At 41.2% G+C, this 18,109-nt stretch overlaps 1 protein-coding gene across 1 annotated transcript in view; it reads right to left on the bottom strand.

The window, feature by feature from the left end:
• Positions 1–18,109, bottom strand: part of CPB2 (carboxypeptidase B2) — a 38,512-nt gene that overhangs the window by 8,025 nt on the left and 12,378 nt on the right. The window contains 5 exon segments of the mRNA XM_048831183.2: positions 1,223–1,333; positions 3,261–3,368; positions 4,492–4,593; positions 13,368–13,476; positions 13,577–13,701. Of these exon segments, the coding sequence (XP_048687140.2) occupies positions 1,223–1,333; positions 3,261–3,368; positions 4,492–4,593; positions 13,368–13,476; positions 13,577–13,701 (555 nt within the window).

The following is an 18,109-nucleotide window of genomic DNA, read 5'->3' as shown; positions in this document are numbered from 1 at the left end:
TTCTGATTTGACTAGAACTTGGACTACACAAATAGGGGAGGACTCAAAAGATTTGTCCAGACACCCAAGTTGACAGCTGCAAATCAAAACCACATTTGAGCTTAATGAAAGAGTTTGTTAAAAGTCTTCTGAGGGGGGTAATTAAGAGAATTTCAAAAGATGCTGTTTAAAATAAAGATTGCACAATTCTTGCATACAAAAGGGGAAATCGTGACATTCTTAACCAGTCTCTATTCAGTCAAACTCTCATTGAGGTCCATGGGAGTTTGCCCACATAAGGACAAAGTAAAAATTGAGTCAGTATTTTAGAATGTGGCTCCATGACCCAAATTCTCCTGTTACCTTAATCTCACTCCATTGATTTCAATGGCACTATGCATTATAACTAGGAGATGAACTACTGCTAATGATAGAATTTTCATACACCAAACTCTTTTGCATGCACACATTGAGATCCATTGCGTATATCAGATGTAAAGTCTATGAATTGTGGGTGCAACTGGTAGCCTGTAAAGACTGTATATATAAAGTTGAACATACACAAACAGAGGCTGGATTGCGGCCCTTTTAAAAACATAGCCCAAAGTTTATAGAAATGGAGAAGACAGGTTTCTGCCTAAAAAAGGGAATCTGGAAACTAAGAAAAAAGATAAATTCATAAAGCAAATGAATCATTCAGCCTCTGGGATTGTTGAACTTTCTTCTCATAGTGAGTAAGTAAAATACCTGATAAGACACTGGGATGTTGTCTGAGCTTACCTGTTTCTCATTCATTTACTTGAAACAAAAAGTCTTGGGAAAACTATGCTATCTGGCCTTAGACCACAGAAAGGAGAAGTGAGTTGTTCAGTCAGGCCTTTGCGCACTTATGGTGGATTGTCATAGTATTGGCAGTCTTGCTGATGGAGCCTACCATAGTTATCACCTGACATCCAAAAGAATTAAAATCATAGGGTGGATGCTCTGACACTCCAGAGCATTGGTTTGACCTAGGATTTGGAAAATGCCTGTGTTCTATGAGTTAAAAATACAAATTTGCAGTAACTATTGTGAAGGGGCAAAGAATAGAGAAATTCCAAGTGCGAGTTAAGAGGTTTGGGCTCAAAACTGCCATATGGCACTTTGAAAAGTATGCCTTTAAATCTGTCCAGTATATCAGCCCTCACAGTACTTGTGAATAACATGCTGGAATATTCCACGGTCTGTCTAGAAACCTACGTACAGTGGTCCATGTGTATTCATAGCCATCTACATTCATCACAGGCATGACGTAGAAATCAAGATGCTGCAGAAGTCTTGTCATGATCCGATCTTTCTCACGGAAGTAGGTTGTCTATAGAACATGAAAAGAACTTGTTCATAATGTTTATAATAATGTTTTCCTCACCATCCTTGAAAGGCACCTGACAGGTCCTCAGCTGGCCCTATGTAAAATAATAATGTGATGGTGGTGGCGGCATCAGTCCAGCCCCTGGAGGAAAAATACCCCCATCACAGAAGACACCACTACAACCAAAACCTTAGTTAGCAGTGAGAGGCTTGGAATTAAATTAAAATGGAGATTCAGCTGTCCGCTTACCCAACTGGGTGGTCACTCTAGGCCAGGACTGAGGCATATTGGTGAGGAAGCTTGTACTTTTGCTGCTTGTGCCGATAAATAGTGTAAGTCTCCAAAGTTGCCACATGCACTAAAACTGCTTAATAATAGCATTTGAAATGGCTGTTGCAAGTATGCATTGTTTGGGGTTTTTAAAATTATTAAAAATGAAATACATCCTTGTGCAAAGGACCACCACAAGACCTAGCACTACTTACGTCCCATCTAAGACCTATGTTGAGGGCTCAAGTGGGACATAAGTGGCACCTAAGCCTTTTATTTGTCCTCTGCATAAGGGTAAATTGTACTCTAATAGGTTTAGCTGGGTTACTAAATATAAAGAGTTAAGTTTAATAGTATCTTTTTTCCCCCTCGTATGTCTTGCATTTGGCATGTCCTATTCTTGTAACTTCTCCTGTCCTTTTTATTCCCTGGCAATTGTTTTTCTCTGATGTGAATATAAAGTGGCAGTCTTTATTGTGCCTATAAACACAATTCAAAACATCATTAAGGAGAAGCTACTATCTGGAACGTGTATGGCTATGTCTGTGACAATTTTAATAAAAGTGTTCCTTCATAAAGTGACATGGGAATAAAATTTTGGATTGAATTTAAAATGCTCAGGTAAATTAGATGAAGGAGATAGGGAGTTTACATTTTCTCTCAACTTGTTAACTGCTTACAGATGTTACAGATACATTTCAGTGGCATGACAGCAGCACAGTTGGTCATCATTTAGACCAACAACAAGAGGTTAATTAGCATTAGCTCCTAAGGGAGTGTTTAAGGCTGACCTTTTTCAAAGGAGCTTGATGGAGTTAGGTGCCCAAATCCTATGGACTTTCAAAGAGATTTGGGAACCTAACTCCTGTAGGCTCCTTTGAAATCTCGTATCTAAACTCCTTCACATACTGCCAGCCAATTCTGGATCCACACTGATTGCAGTGGAGTTTTATAGGTGTAACTGAGGGCTGAAGTTAGACCCTTGTGTTTATTCTGATGCCTTTGCTCTCTATATACCATTCAACTTCATAGTGGTCAAACTGTTATTCCACCTTCTAGTTGGGTAACTCTACATTTGGACTTTACCATTCAAATGCACTCTTAAGGTATGTCTGCATTGTCAAGCTGGAGGTGTAAATTCCATCTGGAGGAGACATGCCCATGCTAGCTCTGATTGAACTAGTGCACAAAAAATAATGTTCTATAGTGGCAGGAGGGGCTGGCTGCCCTGAGTATGATACCGTCCGAGATATTAGGCACGTACGCAGGGTAGTTAGCCCTTCTGCCATTCGTACCATCACAGCTACACTCCTATTTTTAGCTCACTAGCTTAGTCAGAGCTAGCATGGGTATGTCTCCTCCAGCTTGAAGTGCAGACATAGGTTTAGTTTGAAATACAATAACCTGTGTTCTCCACTCCTGACCATTCCATAAATATGAAAGACTTGGCCTAACTTACTGCTGATGTGAAAAATTTACCCTTATATCTGCTATACAAACTGAGCTTTTTAATCTCTGTCTCATGCAGACACTTTATTCTTCAGTGCTGTTGCATTAAATTGAATAGGAAGTTGTTGCGATAGAGCACAGTTTGCAAGAGAAGGAAAATAGGATCAAGGTATTTTGTTTTGTTTTAAATATTGTAATGAAATCTACTCACATGTCCTATGAACCACAGGCAAAAAGCAGGAGAAATCCATTCCCTTGCATGGATACCACAGTCAATCCATATGGCACTTTTTGGTGTTCTGTCTCTATTAGATGAAAGCTAATGAAAGAATATGATATGTTTAAGGCTGTAAGAAAGTTGTGGATTTTTGTTTGTTTGTTTGTTTCATTAAAGTTGTTGTTTATTAAAGTTGTGGTTTTGGTGCAATCAGCGTGTCAACATGGCACTAGGCAGACACCTCCCTGGAGGTCTCTCAGGCTTCCTCTCAGCCTGTTTCCTGATGAGGAATGAAGACCCCCTCTGAGTACCCGGACAGGAGCAGCAGCCCTGGGTGCACACCCACATGTAAACTCCAGCACCTTCTTCCAAGGCATGCAGCCTTCCAAAGCAGGGCAGCAGCACAAAAGGACACATGGTGTATCCTATTTTGCTCTCAGAGGCAAGCATGGCAGAAGGCCATTTGGGCCAAATTTGAGTGATTGTCATTGCAATGTGGTGCACAGGGTCGCAACACCACTCAAATTTGCGGCAACTATAAAAAGATGCAGTTTCCACACAAAAATTGTGGCCCGCGATTTTCTTACAGCCTTATTTATGTTGAAATGGCACATGAGAATGGAAATAGAACAGTAAACAAAAAGAAGAAAGAGACAAGAAAAGGAAGTGCTCTCTTTCCCTCTCTCTTGCATGGCATTCTCAAGGAGACACTGGGCTGGATGCTGATCTCATTGACACTAGTTTATGTGCCCAGTATCTCAAATGACTTACTGTAGTGTAAAGGAGAGCAGTATTTGACCCACTATGTATGCCAAAGTTTAGTGGCACCCTGTTTACTTTTGGGAAGGGAGGAGTGGAACATTACAAAACTTAAAAAAAAAAAAAAAATCACACATTTTTCTATCAAAACCATTTTTGATTGAGCTACTAGTACCATTTTTTAAAATTCTCTCTGACAAAAACCTAGACCTATAGTTTAAATTACTACAGAAAAAGAGGTTTCAGAGGAACAGCCGTGTTAGTCTGTATTCGCAAAAAGAAAAGGAGTACTTGTGGCACCTTAGAGACTAACCAATTTATTTGAGCATGAGCTTTCGTGAGCTACAGCTCACTTCATCAGATGTTTACCAAGCTCATGCTCAAATAAATTGGTTAGTCTCTAAGGTGCCACAAGTACTCCTTTTCTTTTTACAGAAAAAGAGCGCACATTAAATCATAACGGTACCTTCAATATATAAAGTGGGCGTTTCTCAAACGAGGATCCAATATATATTTTCTGGAGGAGATCAGCATTCATCTCTGTTATTTCTTCCATCCAAGAATATATCTATAAAGATGGAGTGGATCAGTTAGCAAATATAGTTTCAGTTTAAAAGTCTTCAGCCCCAACTCTGCTCTCCATGCACAGAAAATATTCCCACTGAAGTTAATGGCAGGTTTCCCATTCATTGCAAGGAATGCATGGCTGTGCCTTCTTTTTAGAAAGGGAAGGAGGGATTTTTCCAAAGTGCTTACATGACTTAGCTGCACAAGTTCCCACTCGCAATCAGTGGCTAATTATCCAAAGCCAGCTCTTCTATCTCATACAATTTGAGAGACAAAAGAAGAACAAGGCGAGTGAGGTAGTATCTTTTATTGGACCAACTTCTGTTATAAGTGAGACAAGCTGTCGAGCTACACGGAGCTCTTTGTCACGTCTGGGAAAGGTACCAAGAGTGTCACAATTAAATACAAGTTCCAACAGATAGTTTAGCATAAGTATTTAGCATGTATTTTTAGGGACCATTCAAGGTAAAGTGGCCTGAAATAATACATTCAAGAGACAAGATAGGTTTCTTTAAAAGCTGTCTGAGTAGGGGAGAAAAGGCAGAGAACGCTTTTGGATAATTTTTTTCAGACTTTTTAAAGGCAATATATAAAACCAAAGAATGAATTAAAAGTGCTGTACTGAACACAATATGGAAGCTTGGAAGAATGTCAACAAAATATTCATTAAGAAGGTTTTTATGGGGAAATATTAACTGGATGTGGAAAAAAAGTTAAATGTTTTGGGCCTTATGTTCAAAATTAGGTGTTTAGAGAAATACAGGCATATTTGTGTATCTAATTTACATGCACACATCAAGTAATTGTATATGCAAATGGCTAGTTACACTTCTAGTAATTTGTGCGTGCATTTTCATGTAATTAAATGAAGATTGAAAAGTGGATACTTTCTGACAGCTATCTTGAATACATGTTATGTCAACAGATATAAAATCAGCTGGAGCAGAAATACTATGTTCTCAATTTTTTTTCCAGTTTGCTGATCCTTCATTTTTTAGCTTAATTAGAAAACGTGTAAACTGTTAATAAAGTTATTAATGCAGTACTCTGTGATTTATCTGTTCTTTCCCAGCTCCACCACAGAAACCCTAAACAAGACATTGCAAGATCAAATTAGGAAAGGAGCTAAAATACGATTATACTAGGATAATTTATCTAGGACCAAAGCCTTTAGTTCAAACTGAATTTTTACTCAATTCATTACACCTGTAACATAGACTTGTAAGACATTTTACAACAAATACAGTTTCTTAAGCTGTTCTTCTGTTTCTCCTCCATGATTTAGAAAAAAAAATTCAATCATCCCTGACTGTATGTGAGGCCAGTAGAACTGGGTATTTATTAAGGTTTTGCCTAACACTTCCCATTATGAGACCCTATTTTCAATTGCTTATAATTTTGTTAAACTCTAAAAGTTTAGGCTGAAATTTTACATGCCAAATGTCAGCCACAGGCTGTTTAAAAAAAACAACAACTGCCAAAAAGGCCCAAGGAAAATGTTGTTTTGCACATGTTAAAAAATTCTAGTTACCTTTTTAATATTTTTTCGTAATATTCTAGCACCCCCATGCTTAGAACAGGTACTTGAAGTTTGGCAGGGGGTGACCTTTGTGTCAAGGATGTGCCTTTGGCCATCCCTGTAAAAATCCACCCAAATATGGCCAAGTTATATGCCTTTGAAAAATCACAGTTTGCACATACTCAGTAGAGACTTCTCTGATTTTACCAGCTAAAATCGCTGACTATTCCAGCCTCACTGAGCATGCTCGAGCATCTCATAGCTCCTTGTGCTGAATAAATAGTATGTGATCAGATACTTGAAGACTGTGTGCTAATGCATATCCACAAAGGGCCAAATTAAGAGTACACAGGAACCTTAACTCTGGCATTTTCTAACTTCTGAGTGCTTGACTTTGCAATCTTAATAATGTTTTTTTAACATAGTTTTTTGTGTGGAATATAAATATACAGTATAACCTGCACAAAAGATTATCTTTATTAGGAGCCTAATTTAACATTCATTGAAGGCCAGTTTCACAAAGATTAAAACAATTTTGATCCTGATCAGCTGGAAGGAAGAATTCAATCACAAGAATGTGAATGGTAATTGGGAATCTTTTACGAACACCTTACTAGGTGCCCAAAAAGCTACAGTCCCAGCCTGACATTGATTCTGGGCGAGATAATGGAGAGGCTGATACAGATCTTGGTTAATAAAGAATTAAAGGAGGGTAATTAATGCAAATCAGCATGACCTTATGGGAAATAGATCCTGTCAAACTAACTTGGTATCTTTTTTAGATGAGATTACAAGTTTGGTTGATAAGGGTAATAGTGTTGATGTAATAGACTTCTGTAAGGCATTCAACTTGGTACCACATAGCATTTTGAATAAAAAACTAGAGTGATATAAAGATTCACATTTATAATGGCACACATTAAATGGATTAAAAACTGGTGAGTTGATAGGTCTCAAAATGTAATTGTAAATGGGGAATCATCATCAAGCAGATGTGTTTCTAGTGGGGTCCCACGGGGATCTGTTCCTGGCTGTACACCAAGGATCAGCAACCTTTGGCATGCAGCCTGTCAGGGTTCCCTTGTTGGATCATATTAAAGAAGTTCTGTATTAAAATCACAAATGAGTTTGATTCCCCATAGTTTAAATTCCAGGGTATTACTAATTAAGAGGTCTCTTGGTTTTTGGTACTGTTTCTCTCCCTCTATGTGTGAAACTTGCAAGCTGCTAATTGTGTTAGTACATTCTAAGACGGAGTCTATTCTCAAAGGTTTCAGAGTAGCAGCCGTTTTAGTCTGTATTCGCAAAAAGAAAAGGAAAGGAGTACTTGTGGCACCTTAGAGACTAACAAATTTATTTAAGCATAAGCTACAGCTCACTTCATCGGATGCATTCAGTGCAGTCTCTAAGGTGCCACAAGTACTCCTTTTCTTTCTGTTCTCAAAGCAATTCTTTGTAACAATAACTACTCACTCAGAGAGAGACTCAAAGCAATGCTCTGTAACAACAGAAACAGCACCCAGAGACTCCCCGCCCTTTTGTTGTATTCATCTCGCTTTGTTAACAATTGTGATTAAAATAGAGATAGAGGATTTATGTGGATGGATGCTTGGTGTGGATAATAACTGAATGATCAGGGAGGTGCCAGCCTAAGAATCCAGTGTCCATCAGCCGAAGAAGGCGTCAAGTAGAAATAACAGAGGACCCCCGGAGGGCAGACTGGAATCCACCCAACAGCCTCAAGAATGGGAGAACCAAAGAACAAGATAACATCTGGCAGCACGGAGCCATCAGGAATGTGACATCTGCTGATTGATTCAGCAACAGCATGATGAAGCAATTCTTGTAGACTGGCATAGGAAAAAATTCCTATAAAAATGGACTCTAGAAAGTGAGAACTTTGGGGTCTGATTCTGCAAACCAACTTCCAGGAGCATCAGTTGAGCATCTGACAAGGCCCTGCTCCCTCCTTATGTCCAGGCCACCTGGCCAGTGGCTTGGCATGAGCAACTCTAAGGCTGGTAACTATGATAACAACCTTGCAGAACCTCTGTGTGTGTGTGTGTATGAATGAATGTATGAATAAATATGAAATTGAATGGAATGTTAAAGCTATAACTAACTGCTTACTGTGATTCTTTCTGTATTCATAATAAATGTGGCATTTTGCCTTTTCCACTTTAATAAGCTCCTGCTGGTTTTTATTTTATTGGTATAACACCCTCCTCACTCTGAACTCTAGGGTACAGATGTGGGGACCTGCATGAAAGACCTCCTAAGCTTATTTCTGCCAGCTTAGGTTAAAACTTCCACAAGGCACAAAGTCTTTGCCCTTGGATTAGATAAAATGCTGCCACCACCAAGTGATTTAGACCAAGAACAGGGAAAGGACCACTTGGAGTTCCTATTTCCCCAAAATATCCCCCCAAGCCCTTACACCCCCTTTCCTGGGGAGTCTTGAGAATAAACAAGATGAGCACAGACCAGCTTTGGATTTTTAAGATCCAAAAAACCCAATCAGATTCTTAAAAAAGAGAACTTTATTAGAAGAACAAAAAAAGATAAGAGAACAACTCTGTAAGATCAGAATGGAAGATAATCTTACAGGCAGTCAGATTCAAAACATAGAGAAACCCTCTAGGCAAAACCTTCAGTTACAAAAAGACACAAAAACAGGAATACAAATTTCCTCCAGCACAGCGAATTTCACAAGCCAAAACAAAGAAAACTTAACATATTTTCTAGCCAGATTACTTACTAACTTTACAGGAGTTGGAGGGCTTCCATCCTTGCTCTGTTCCCGGCAAAGGTATCACACAGACAGACCAAAGCCTTTCTCCCCCCGCCTCCAGATTTGAAAGTATCTTGTCCCCTCATTGGTCATTTTGGGTCAGGTGCCAGCCCGTTACCTAAGCTTCCTAACCCTTTACAAATAAAAGGACTTTGCCTCTGGCCAGGAGGGATTTTATAGCACTGTATACGGAAAGGTGGTTACCCATCCCTTTATATTTATGACACAGCACATCAGGGAAATCCACTGGCGGGCCGGGACGGTTTGTTTACCTGCAGTGTCCACAGGTTCGGCCAATTGCAGCTCCCACTGGCCACGGTTCACCGCTCCAGGCCAATGGGGTCTGTGGGAAGCAGCAGCCAGCACATTCCTTAGCCTGCCCTGGTTCCCGCAGCCCTCATTGGCCTGGAACAGCGAACTGTGGGCAGTGGGAGCTACAATCGGCCAAATCTGCAGACACTGAAGGTAAACAAACTGGCCTGGCCCTCCAGCAGCTTTCCCTGATGGACCACGTGCCAAAGGTTGCCGATCCCTGCCCTACACGATCTAACATTTTTATCAGTGACCTGAAAGAAAAAGTAAAATTATCACTGATTAAGTTTACAGATGACACAACAACTGGGGGAGTGGTAAATAATGAAGAGGACAGGTCACTGATTCAGTGTGATCTGGATTATTTGGTAAACTGGATGCAAGCAAACAATATGTGTTTTAATATGATTAACTCTAAATGTATGCATGAAGGAACAAAGAATATAGACCATACTTACCGTTTGGGGGACTCTATCCTGGGAAGCAGTGACTCTGAAAAAGATTTGGTGGTCGTGGTGGATGATCAGTTGAACATGAGCTTCTAATGTGATACTGTGGCTAAAAGAGCTAATGCGATCTTTGGATGCATAAAAGGGCAATCTTGATTAGGAGCAGAGAAGTTGTTTTACCTCTGCATTTGGCACTGGTGTGACCACTCCTAGAATATTGTGTCTAGTTCTGATGCTCACAATTCAAGAAGGATGCTGTTAAATTGGAGAGAGTTCAGAGAAGAGCCACAAGAACAATTAAAGGATCAGAAAACATGCTGTATTCTGATAGACTCTAAGGGCTCAAACTATTTAGCTTAACAAAGAGAAGGTTAAGGGGTGACTTGATGACAGTCTATGAGTACATGGGGAAGAAATATTTAATAATGGGCTCTCAATCTAGCGGGGAAAGACATAACATGATCCAATGGCTGGAAGATGAAGCTAGACAAATTCAGACTGGAAATAATGTGTAAATTTTTAACAGTGAGGGTAGTTAACTAGTGGAACTAATCACAAAGGTTCATGGTGGATTCTCCATCACTGACTATTTTTAAACCATGAATGGATGTTTTTCCAGAAGAGATGGTCTAGGAATTATTCTGGGGACGTTGTATGGCTTGTGTTACACAGGAGGCCAGACTAGATGAGTGCAGTGGTCGCTTCTGGCCTTGGAATCTAAGAATCTGTAAATGGAGCTTTTTCCACTGGTTTCAGTGGGCACTGGATCAAGCCCTGGGTGACCTCCTGTCTTAAGAGACCACCCTAATGTACACCCAAATATAGTCAGTATACACAATTCAATCCCATCTTTATGTGATGACCCCCTGTGTTAAGTAACCCTGTGTAATCTCTCCTTGACAATTGTCACTGCATTTTAAGAGTGGGCCAAGCAGGGGAACCTCACCCTAATTTTTCAGAAAGGGGAACATTTTGGTAACATACTTTAAACTTGGGCGGTTGATTAATCGCAAATAACTCACATGATTAACTCAAAAAAAGTAATCGCAATTAAAAAATTGATCATTAATCGCACTGTTACACACTAGAATACTAATTGAAATTTATTAAATATTTTTCATGTTTTTCTACGTTTGCAAATACATTGAGTTCTGTAACAACACAACATTACAGAGTGCACAGTGCTCACTTTATATTATAATTTTTATTACAAATATTTGCACTGTAAAAATGAAAAACAAGGGAAATAGTATTTTTCAATTCACCTCAGACAAGTACACTCTCTTTGTCATGAAAGTGTAATATTTGAAAGTGCTTCACCACCCTCCTAGTGAAATAGTGCTTCCTAATATCCAGCCTAGACCTCCCCTACTGCAACTTGAGACCATTGCTTCTTGTTCTGTCATCTGCCACCACTGAGAACAGCCTAGCTCCATCCTCTTTGGAACCCCTTGGAACTCCATCCTTGTATGGCCCTTCATGCTTTGGCCACCATTCCAGATCACAAGTCCAGATCTAATGCATCCAAGGGTGCTGAGGGAGTTGGCTGATGTGATTGCAGAGTCATTGGCCATTATCTTTGAAAATTCATGGTGATCGGGGGAGGTCCCGGACGATTGGAAAAAGGCAAATATAGTGCCCATATTTTTAAACGGGAAGAAAGAGAACCCTGGAAACTACAGACCAGTCTGCCTCACTTCAGTCCCTGGCAAAATCATGAAGCAGGTCCTCAAGGAATCCATTCTGCAGCACTTGGAGGAGAGGAAGGTGATCAGGAACAGTCAACCTGGATTCACCAAGGGCAAGTCATGCCTGACCAACCTGATTGCCTTCTATGATGAGATAACTGGCTCTGCGGCTATGGGGAAAGCGGTGGATGTAATATAGCTTGACTTTAGCAAAGCTTTTGATATGGTCTCCCACAGTATTCTTGCCAGCAAATTAAAAAAGTATGGATTGAATGAAAAGTCTATAAAGTGGATAGAAAGCTGGCTAGATTGTCGGACTCAACAGGTAGTGATCACTGGCTCGATGTCTAGTTGGCAGCCAGTGTCAAGCGGAGTGCCCCTGGGATCGGTCCTGGGGCCAGTTTTGTTCAACATCTTTATTAATTATCTGGATGATGGGATTAATTGCACCCTGAACAAGTTTGCAGGTGACACTAAGCTGTGGGGAGAGGTAGATATGCTGGAAGGTAAGGATAGGGTCCAGAGTGACCTAAACAAATTGGAGGATTGGGCCAAAAGAAATCTGATGAGGTTCAACAAGGACAGGTGCAGAGTCCTGCACTTAGGAAGAAAGAATCCCATGCACCGCTGCAGGCTGGTGACCGACTGGCTAAGCAGCAGTTCTGCAGAAAACGACCTGGGGATTACAGTGGACAAGAAGCTGGATATGAGTCAGCAGTGTGCCCTTGTTGCCAAGAAGACCAACGGCATATTGGGCTGTATTAGTAGGAGCATTGCCAGCAGATCGAGGGAAGTGATTATTCCCCTCTATTCGACACTGGTGAGGCCACCACTGGAGTACTGTGTCCAGTTTTGGTCCCCCCCCCCCCCACTACAGAAGGCATGTGACAAATTGGAGAGAGTCCACCGGAGGGCAACGAAAATGACCAGGGGGCTGGGGCACGACTTATGAGGAGAGGCTGAGGGAACTGGGGTTATTTAGTCTGCAGAAGACAAGAGTGAGAGGGATCTGATAGCAGCCTTCAACTACCTGAAAGGAGGTTCCAAAGAGGATGAAGCTAGGCTGTTCGCAGTGGTGGCAGATGACAGAACAAGAAGCAATGGTCTCAAGTTGAAGTGGGGGAGGTCTAGGTTGGATATTAGGAAACACTATTTCACTAGGAAGGTGGTGAAGCACCACCTAGAGAGGTGGTGGAATCTCCATCCTTAGAGGTTTTTAAGGCCCGGCTTGACAAAGCCCTGGCTGGGATAATTTAGTTGGTGTTGGTCCTGCTTTGAGCAGCAGGTTGGACTAGATGACCTCCTGAGGTCTCTTCCAACCCTAATATTCTATGATTCTATGAAATCACAGGTGGAAGATTAGAGATGTAAAACACGCAGCAGGTCATCTAGCATAACTTTTTGCAGCAGCAAGGAAGAAAAGATATTAATCAAGAAAGAAAAACATATTCCTTTCTTTGCATTTTCCCTAACCTTGCTTTCAATGAGCTTTCCACATTATTCTTACTAAAGACTTCTTTGGAGTGAACATTCAATCCATGTTAAGGCAATTTTGGCAGAAATACACAACTGCACCATGCAGAGTGCCTTTTTAGGTGAACTACAGAATGATCCATTGGAATTACGTTTTCAGAAGCAACTGAAGTTATGATTGTAGACTTAGGGTGAGCATTTACATGAAATCTAAAATGTCTTGACCAAATTTCATTTTAGGTAATTACATTGCACCTACCTTAAATTTCTCATATGATTTCAGTTGGTGGGTAAAGTGGTTCTTATGTAGTGTGTTTTGTAAGGTGCTTGGATCCTTCTTTAGTAAAGGTACTGTATTAAAGTGAACTATTATTAGCTAATCAATACAAATCTAATTGTTTCCCCTATAGGGCTGTTATGTAACAGTCCATATCTCCACCAGACAGTCCATATCACCATCATCATCAAATTAAATTTAAGCCCTTGTTAATGAAATAACAATAAATGCATAAAGGATCATGAGAAAAATATAACGTATCTTACTTCATTCAGAGAGTGATATTGTTCATAATAGGATGCAGAACTGCGGGGGTTGACTGTGTCATTGACAGTTTGTTTTTTGATAACTTCTTGAACATCGTCCATCAAAACTCTGAACAACAAACAAAAAGCATAAACCATTCTTAAGCAGTGTCGCCAATTGGCTTGAATTTCTGATTTCATATCTTCACAGCAAGAAATAAGAATCATACTTGTATCGGATGGTGGATCGGTTTAGCTCAGCTTTCACATCATTTATATCGGACACATTGACATAGAAATGGACTTCTTTGTTCTTCATAATGTTTTCAGCTGAATCAGGTTTCCAGAGAATAACCTACAAAGTTTCCAAGAACAATTTTTTTCACAAGGAAAGAAAAAATACTTTACCATTTAGTAAACATTCTGAACATGATCAAAACACAATACATGTTTTCAATCTTGTAGGTCATGTGTGGGAAGCAGTTTCATGTGTTGTGCTGTCACATCATGCTATTGCTGAAAATGAAAAGTGTGTGGGTAAGAAAAATTTATAACAGCTGAATATAAATTCATAAATCAAGAACAAAGGCAGGAACATCACCTTTCATGATATAATATTACTAGTTTAATATATCTGTTTAGCTGATTATTACAATCAAAATCCTCAAATCAGTGGAGGGTTATTTTTCCTGAGGGTATTTGGGGAATTAATGCAGCTCAGACTAGTTTTTGCAGTTATTGTATTCAGTGATTACTTTGATTAGAGCTGAACCAAATGCCAGAAGGGATTTCAAAATAAATCCAGATGAAGCAGCAATATAAAGGGGCCTAGAGAGATTAAAATTGGGCAGAAAATAAAATGAAATTCATTTTAGTAAAATTCAAGTTAGGAAAATGAAAGTTAATGAAATAAAATAATCTGAAACTCAGCTATTCAGTGGGAGATTGAAAATTGGGAAGCAATAATGTTGAAAAGACTTAGGGGTGGTAGTGGACAGCAAATTAGACATGAATTTATAATGCGAAAAAAGGCCAGTGCAATTTTTTTGCTGCATATTCAACATCAACGTGTCATGAAGTAGGTAAATAATAGCTCTTCTCTCCTTGGATCTGGTGCAACTACACTTTGAATATTGTATTAATTTTGATGCACCATACAGGACTATGTTAATTACAGGTGCCAACTTTCCAATGTGCTGGGGGGTGCTTGACCCCCACTTTGTCCCAGGCCCTGCCCCCACTCCACCTCTTCTCCCAAGCCCCCGCCTCTTCCCGCTCCACCCCTGCCCTGCCTCTTCCCGCCCCATTCCGCTCTCTCCCCGGAGCGTGCGGTGCCCTCACTCCTCCCCAGAGCCCCTGTACGCTGTGAAACAGCTGACTGTGACAGGCAAGAGATGCGGGGAAAGAGGGGGAAGTGCTGATCGGCGGGGCCCACCGACGGGCAGGAGGCACTGGGGTGGGAAAAGGGGAGTTGAGGGGGGTTGCCGGTGGGTGCTTAGCATCTGCCACTTTTTCCCTATGGGTGCTCCAGCCCCAGAGCACCCATGGAGTCGACGCCTACGATGTTAATGCAAACTAGGTAGTTTTTAGTTCACACCAGCAGCATCCACATGGGGCAGTTAGCACCCAACATTTTGGTGTGCTCTGCAATTCATACCTCCATAGCCTGCACTGCAGTGCAATGTAGCTATAGCCTTTGAAACAACCAACGTACAGAAAGTCTCTGGAGAATATATTCTAAATTTTAAACAAGATGAAGGGCCAGATTCCCAAAGGTACTTGGGTACCTAGTCACCTCTTTAGGTGCTTATGTCCACCATTAGAGGCTGGAGACATTCTCAGAACTAGTGCTTAGCTTCTGCCTAACCCAATAGGCACTGACATTGCTGCTGGTGGGCATGCACAAAACTGCCTTTGTCCTGATGCCACCCCATAGCTAAATAGCTACTTGGAGACCTAGCGCAAGCCAAAGTCCTAGCAGTCCCCAAGCGGGATTCTCAAACTGTGTGTTTCCTTGCTTGTCTTTCCAGCAGACCTGATCCCACAGCCACATGCACAGCACACCTTCAGGCTTGGGCCCTGCATGCACGTATATACACACACACACACACAGAGAGTACATGTTCAGAATACCTAGTAGTTAGGGCACTCGCCACATTTAAATCCTCACTCTGCCTAATTTGGAGTAGGGACTTGAACACAGTTCTGCTTACACTTCAGATGAGTGCCCTAATCACGGGGCTATTGGGTATACTGGACTGGGTTTTTCTCAACCTCTCCTGCAGAAGCTGTTCCTCTTTGTATAAAATAATTAAATATTTATTGTAAAAGGGACTTGAACCTGAGTCTCCCACATCCTAGCTAAGTGCCCTGACTTCTGGCCTATAAAGTTAGTCTCCCTCTGACTCAGTGAATAGTTAATTATTCATTTAAACTGGAACAGCTTCAGCAGGCGACTGAGAGAGAGAGAGAGCAAGAGACCTACCCGAGAATACCTCATAGCATGGTGATGAGGGCACTAACCTAGGATTCAAGCAACCTGGGTTAGAGTCCCTGCTCTAAATCAGGCTGAGTGGGAACTCAAAGCTGGTTTTCTTACATCCTATGGAAATGCTGGGCATTCGGGGCACACACACTTTTAAAAAAATAATAATAAGGGTGTCATTCTATTTTTCTGTGAGAAAGTGCTGCCCTGATGCAGAGGTTCCAGGCAGGGGGAGGCACCTAAGATCCAGATCAGTGGGAGGTAGGTACCTAAATACATTTGAAGACCTGGGCTCTAAGCCCCACACTTTTCCTCTGCTATCTTCTGGCAATGAATTCCACAGGCTAACTGTGTATTGTGTGAAAAACTATTTCCTTTATCAGTTATCCTTAAATGTTACATGTTCTGAAACCTTTCACTTTTCCTCCGTTCTGGCTGGCTTAGGCTGCTTCTCACTCTTCTTTCTTAGGGTTTGTCTACACTTAAAATGTGACAGTGGCTCAGCTGTGCTTCAATGTAGATACTACCTATACCTATGGTAACTAGGTTGACAGAAGAATTCTTCCGTCCGATCTAGTGCTATCTACATAGGGTCTTAGATCAGTTTAACTACACCACACAGGGGCATGGACCAGGGTCAAGGCACAAAACATTAAGAGTTGCAATGCCTACGTCCCCTATATGAATCTAGCCTTGGGTACCTATCTCAGGGGCAGACTAGGGGTAAGGCCTGCAACATAGGCATTGACTCCGTGGTTGCTCTCGGGCTGGAGCAACCATGGGAAAAAAATAGAGGTGCTCAGAACCCACTGGCAGCCCTGCAGGTCAGCATCTCTCCCTTCACCCCCAGTGCCTCCCGCCTGCTGGCAGCCCCGCCAATCGGCTCCTCGCCTCCCTCCCAACACCTCCCACCCGCCGTGATCAGCTGTTCCATGGTGTGCAGGAGGCGCCTGGGGATAGGGGGGAAGAGCGAGGGCTGGGAAGAGGCAGGGTGGGTGGGGCCAGGGCCTTGGGGGAAGGGGTGGAGTGTGGGTGGGGTCTGGGGCGGAATGGGAGTCAAGCACTCCCCTGGGACATTAGAAAATCAGCACCTCTGGCCCGCAATGCCTAAGTACCTTTGTGAATCTAGCCCTCAGTCTGTAGTATAGGCAGGACAATAGAGGTTTAAATTAGTTTTAAGGAGACATATCATACAATCTGAATGTAATCAATTAAGCTGCTAGTCTTGAATACCCAGTATGAAGGCCGTATTCAAAGGTGAATCTAAATCTGGAGGGAGTGTAAACTGGTATAACTTACACTTTCTTTCCAGCCCCACTAAAATATATATTGCATCAACGTATGTATTTGTTCAATAACCACTTTAAGAACATGCAACCTTCTAGTACATATTTCTCTAAATCTGGCCTACTAAGTCTGAGTATAAGGAAGTACAATGAAGTCTAAGTTGGTATAAGTAAGTTAGCATAGAGTCTAGCAGGTGAATGAAGTAATACAGGTAACACAGGAATTGTCAGAATGGCTCAGACCATTGGTCCATTTTGTCCAGTATCCTGTCACCAAAGTGGCCAATACTAACAATGTCAGAGGCAGACACAAGAATCTCTGCAGGAGGCAGTGATGGGCTAACTTGCCCCCAGAGAGAGGTTAGCTTATGCCCACAAGCATGACAGTTTATATCCCTTCCAAAACTCTCGTTAATTTTCAGATATTTATTATTATAACTCTGTCAGTGTACAATGCTTTGCTGAATCCTGCCACCCTCTTGACCCCAGTGATATCTTCTGGCAATGAATTCCACAGGCTAATTGAGTATTGTGTGAAAAACTATTTCCTTTGTCAGTTATGCTTAAATGTTACATATTCTGAAACCTTTCAGTTTCAATAGACATCTTTTGTTCTTATATTAGGAGATGAACGGCAGTGGTCATTCTATCTTCTATATACCATTAATTACTAAAGGCAGCACTGCCTATATTTAAGGTTGCCTGATATTTCCCATTATAAGACCCTGTTTTCCACTGCATTTGCTTTTAACTTTGCCAAACTGGCCTACTAAATTACGGTAAAAATTTCCATGCCACATGACAGCCTCAGGCTGATTTTTATTTTTTAAGTTTCAGCTAAAATAGCTCCACTGTTTCTGAGAACAAGAATTCATTGTTTTGCCCATGTTAAAAAAGTTCTTACAGCTGTTTAATTAAGAAGCTTTAGTGCCCTCATGCTTTGCAGCAGGGACTTGAAATTTGGCATGGGTTTGACCTTTATGCCTTTTGGC

The sequence above is a fragment of the Caretta caretta genome, chromosome 1, assembly GCF_965140235.1.
Source record: "Caretta caretta isolate rCarCar2 chromosome 1, rCarCar1.hap1, whole genome shotgun sequence".
Classification (NCBI taxonomy): domain Eukaryota; kingdom Metazoa; phylum Chordata; order Testudines; family Cheloniidae; genus Caretta; species Caretta caretta.
Note: the sequence above shows the minus strand (reverse complement) of the source record. Positions and strands in the feature narration are given on the sequence as shown.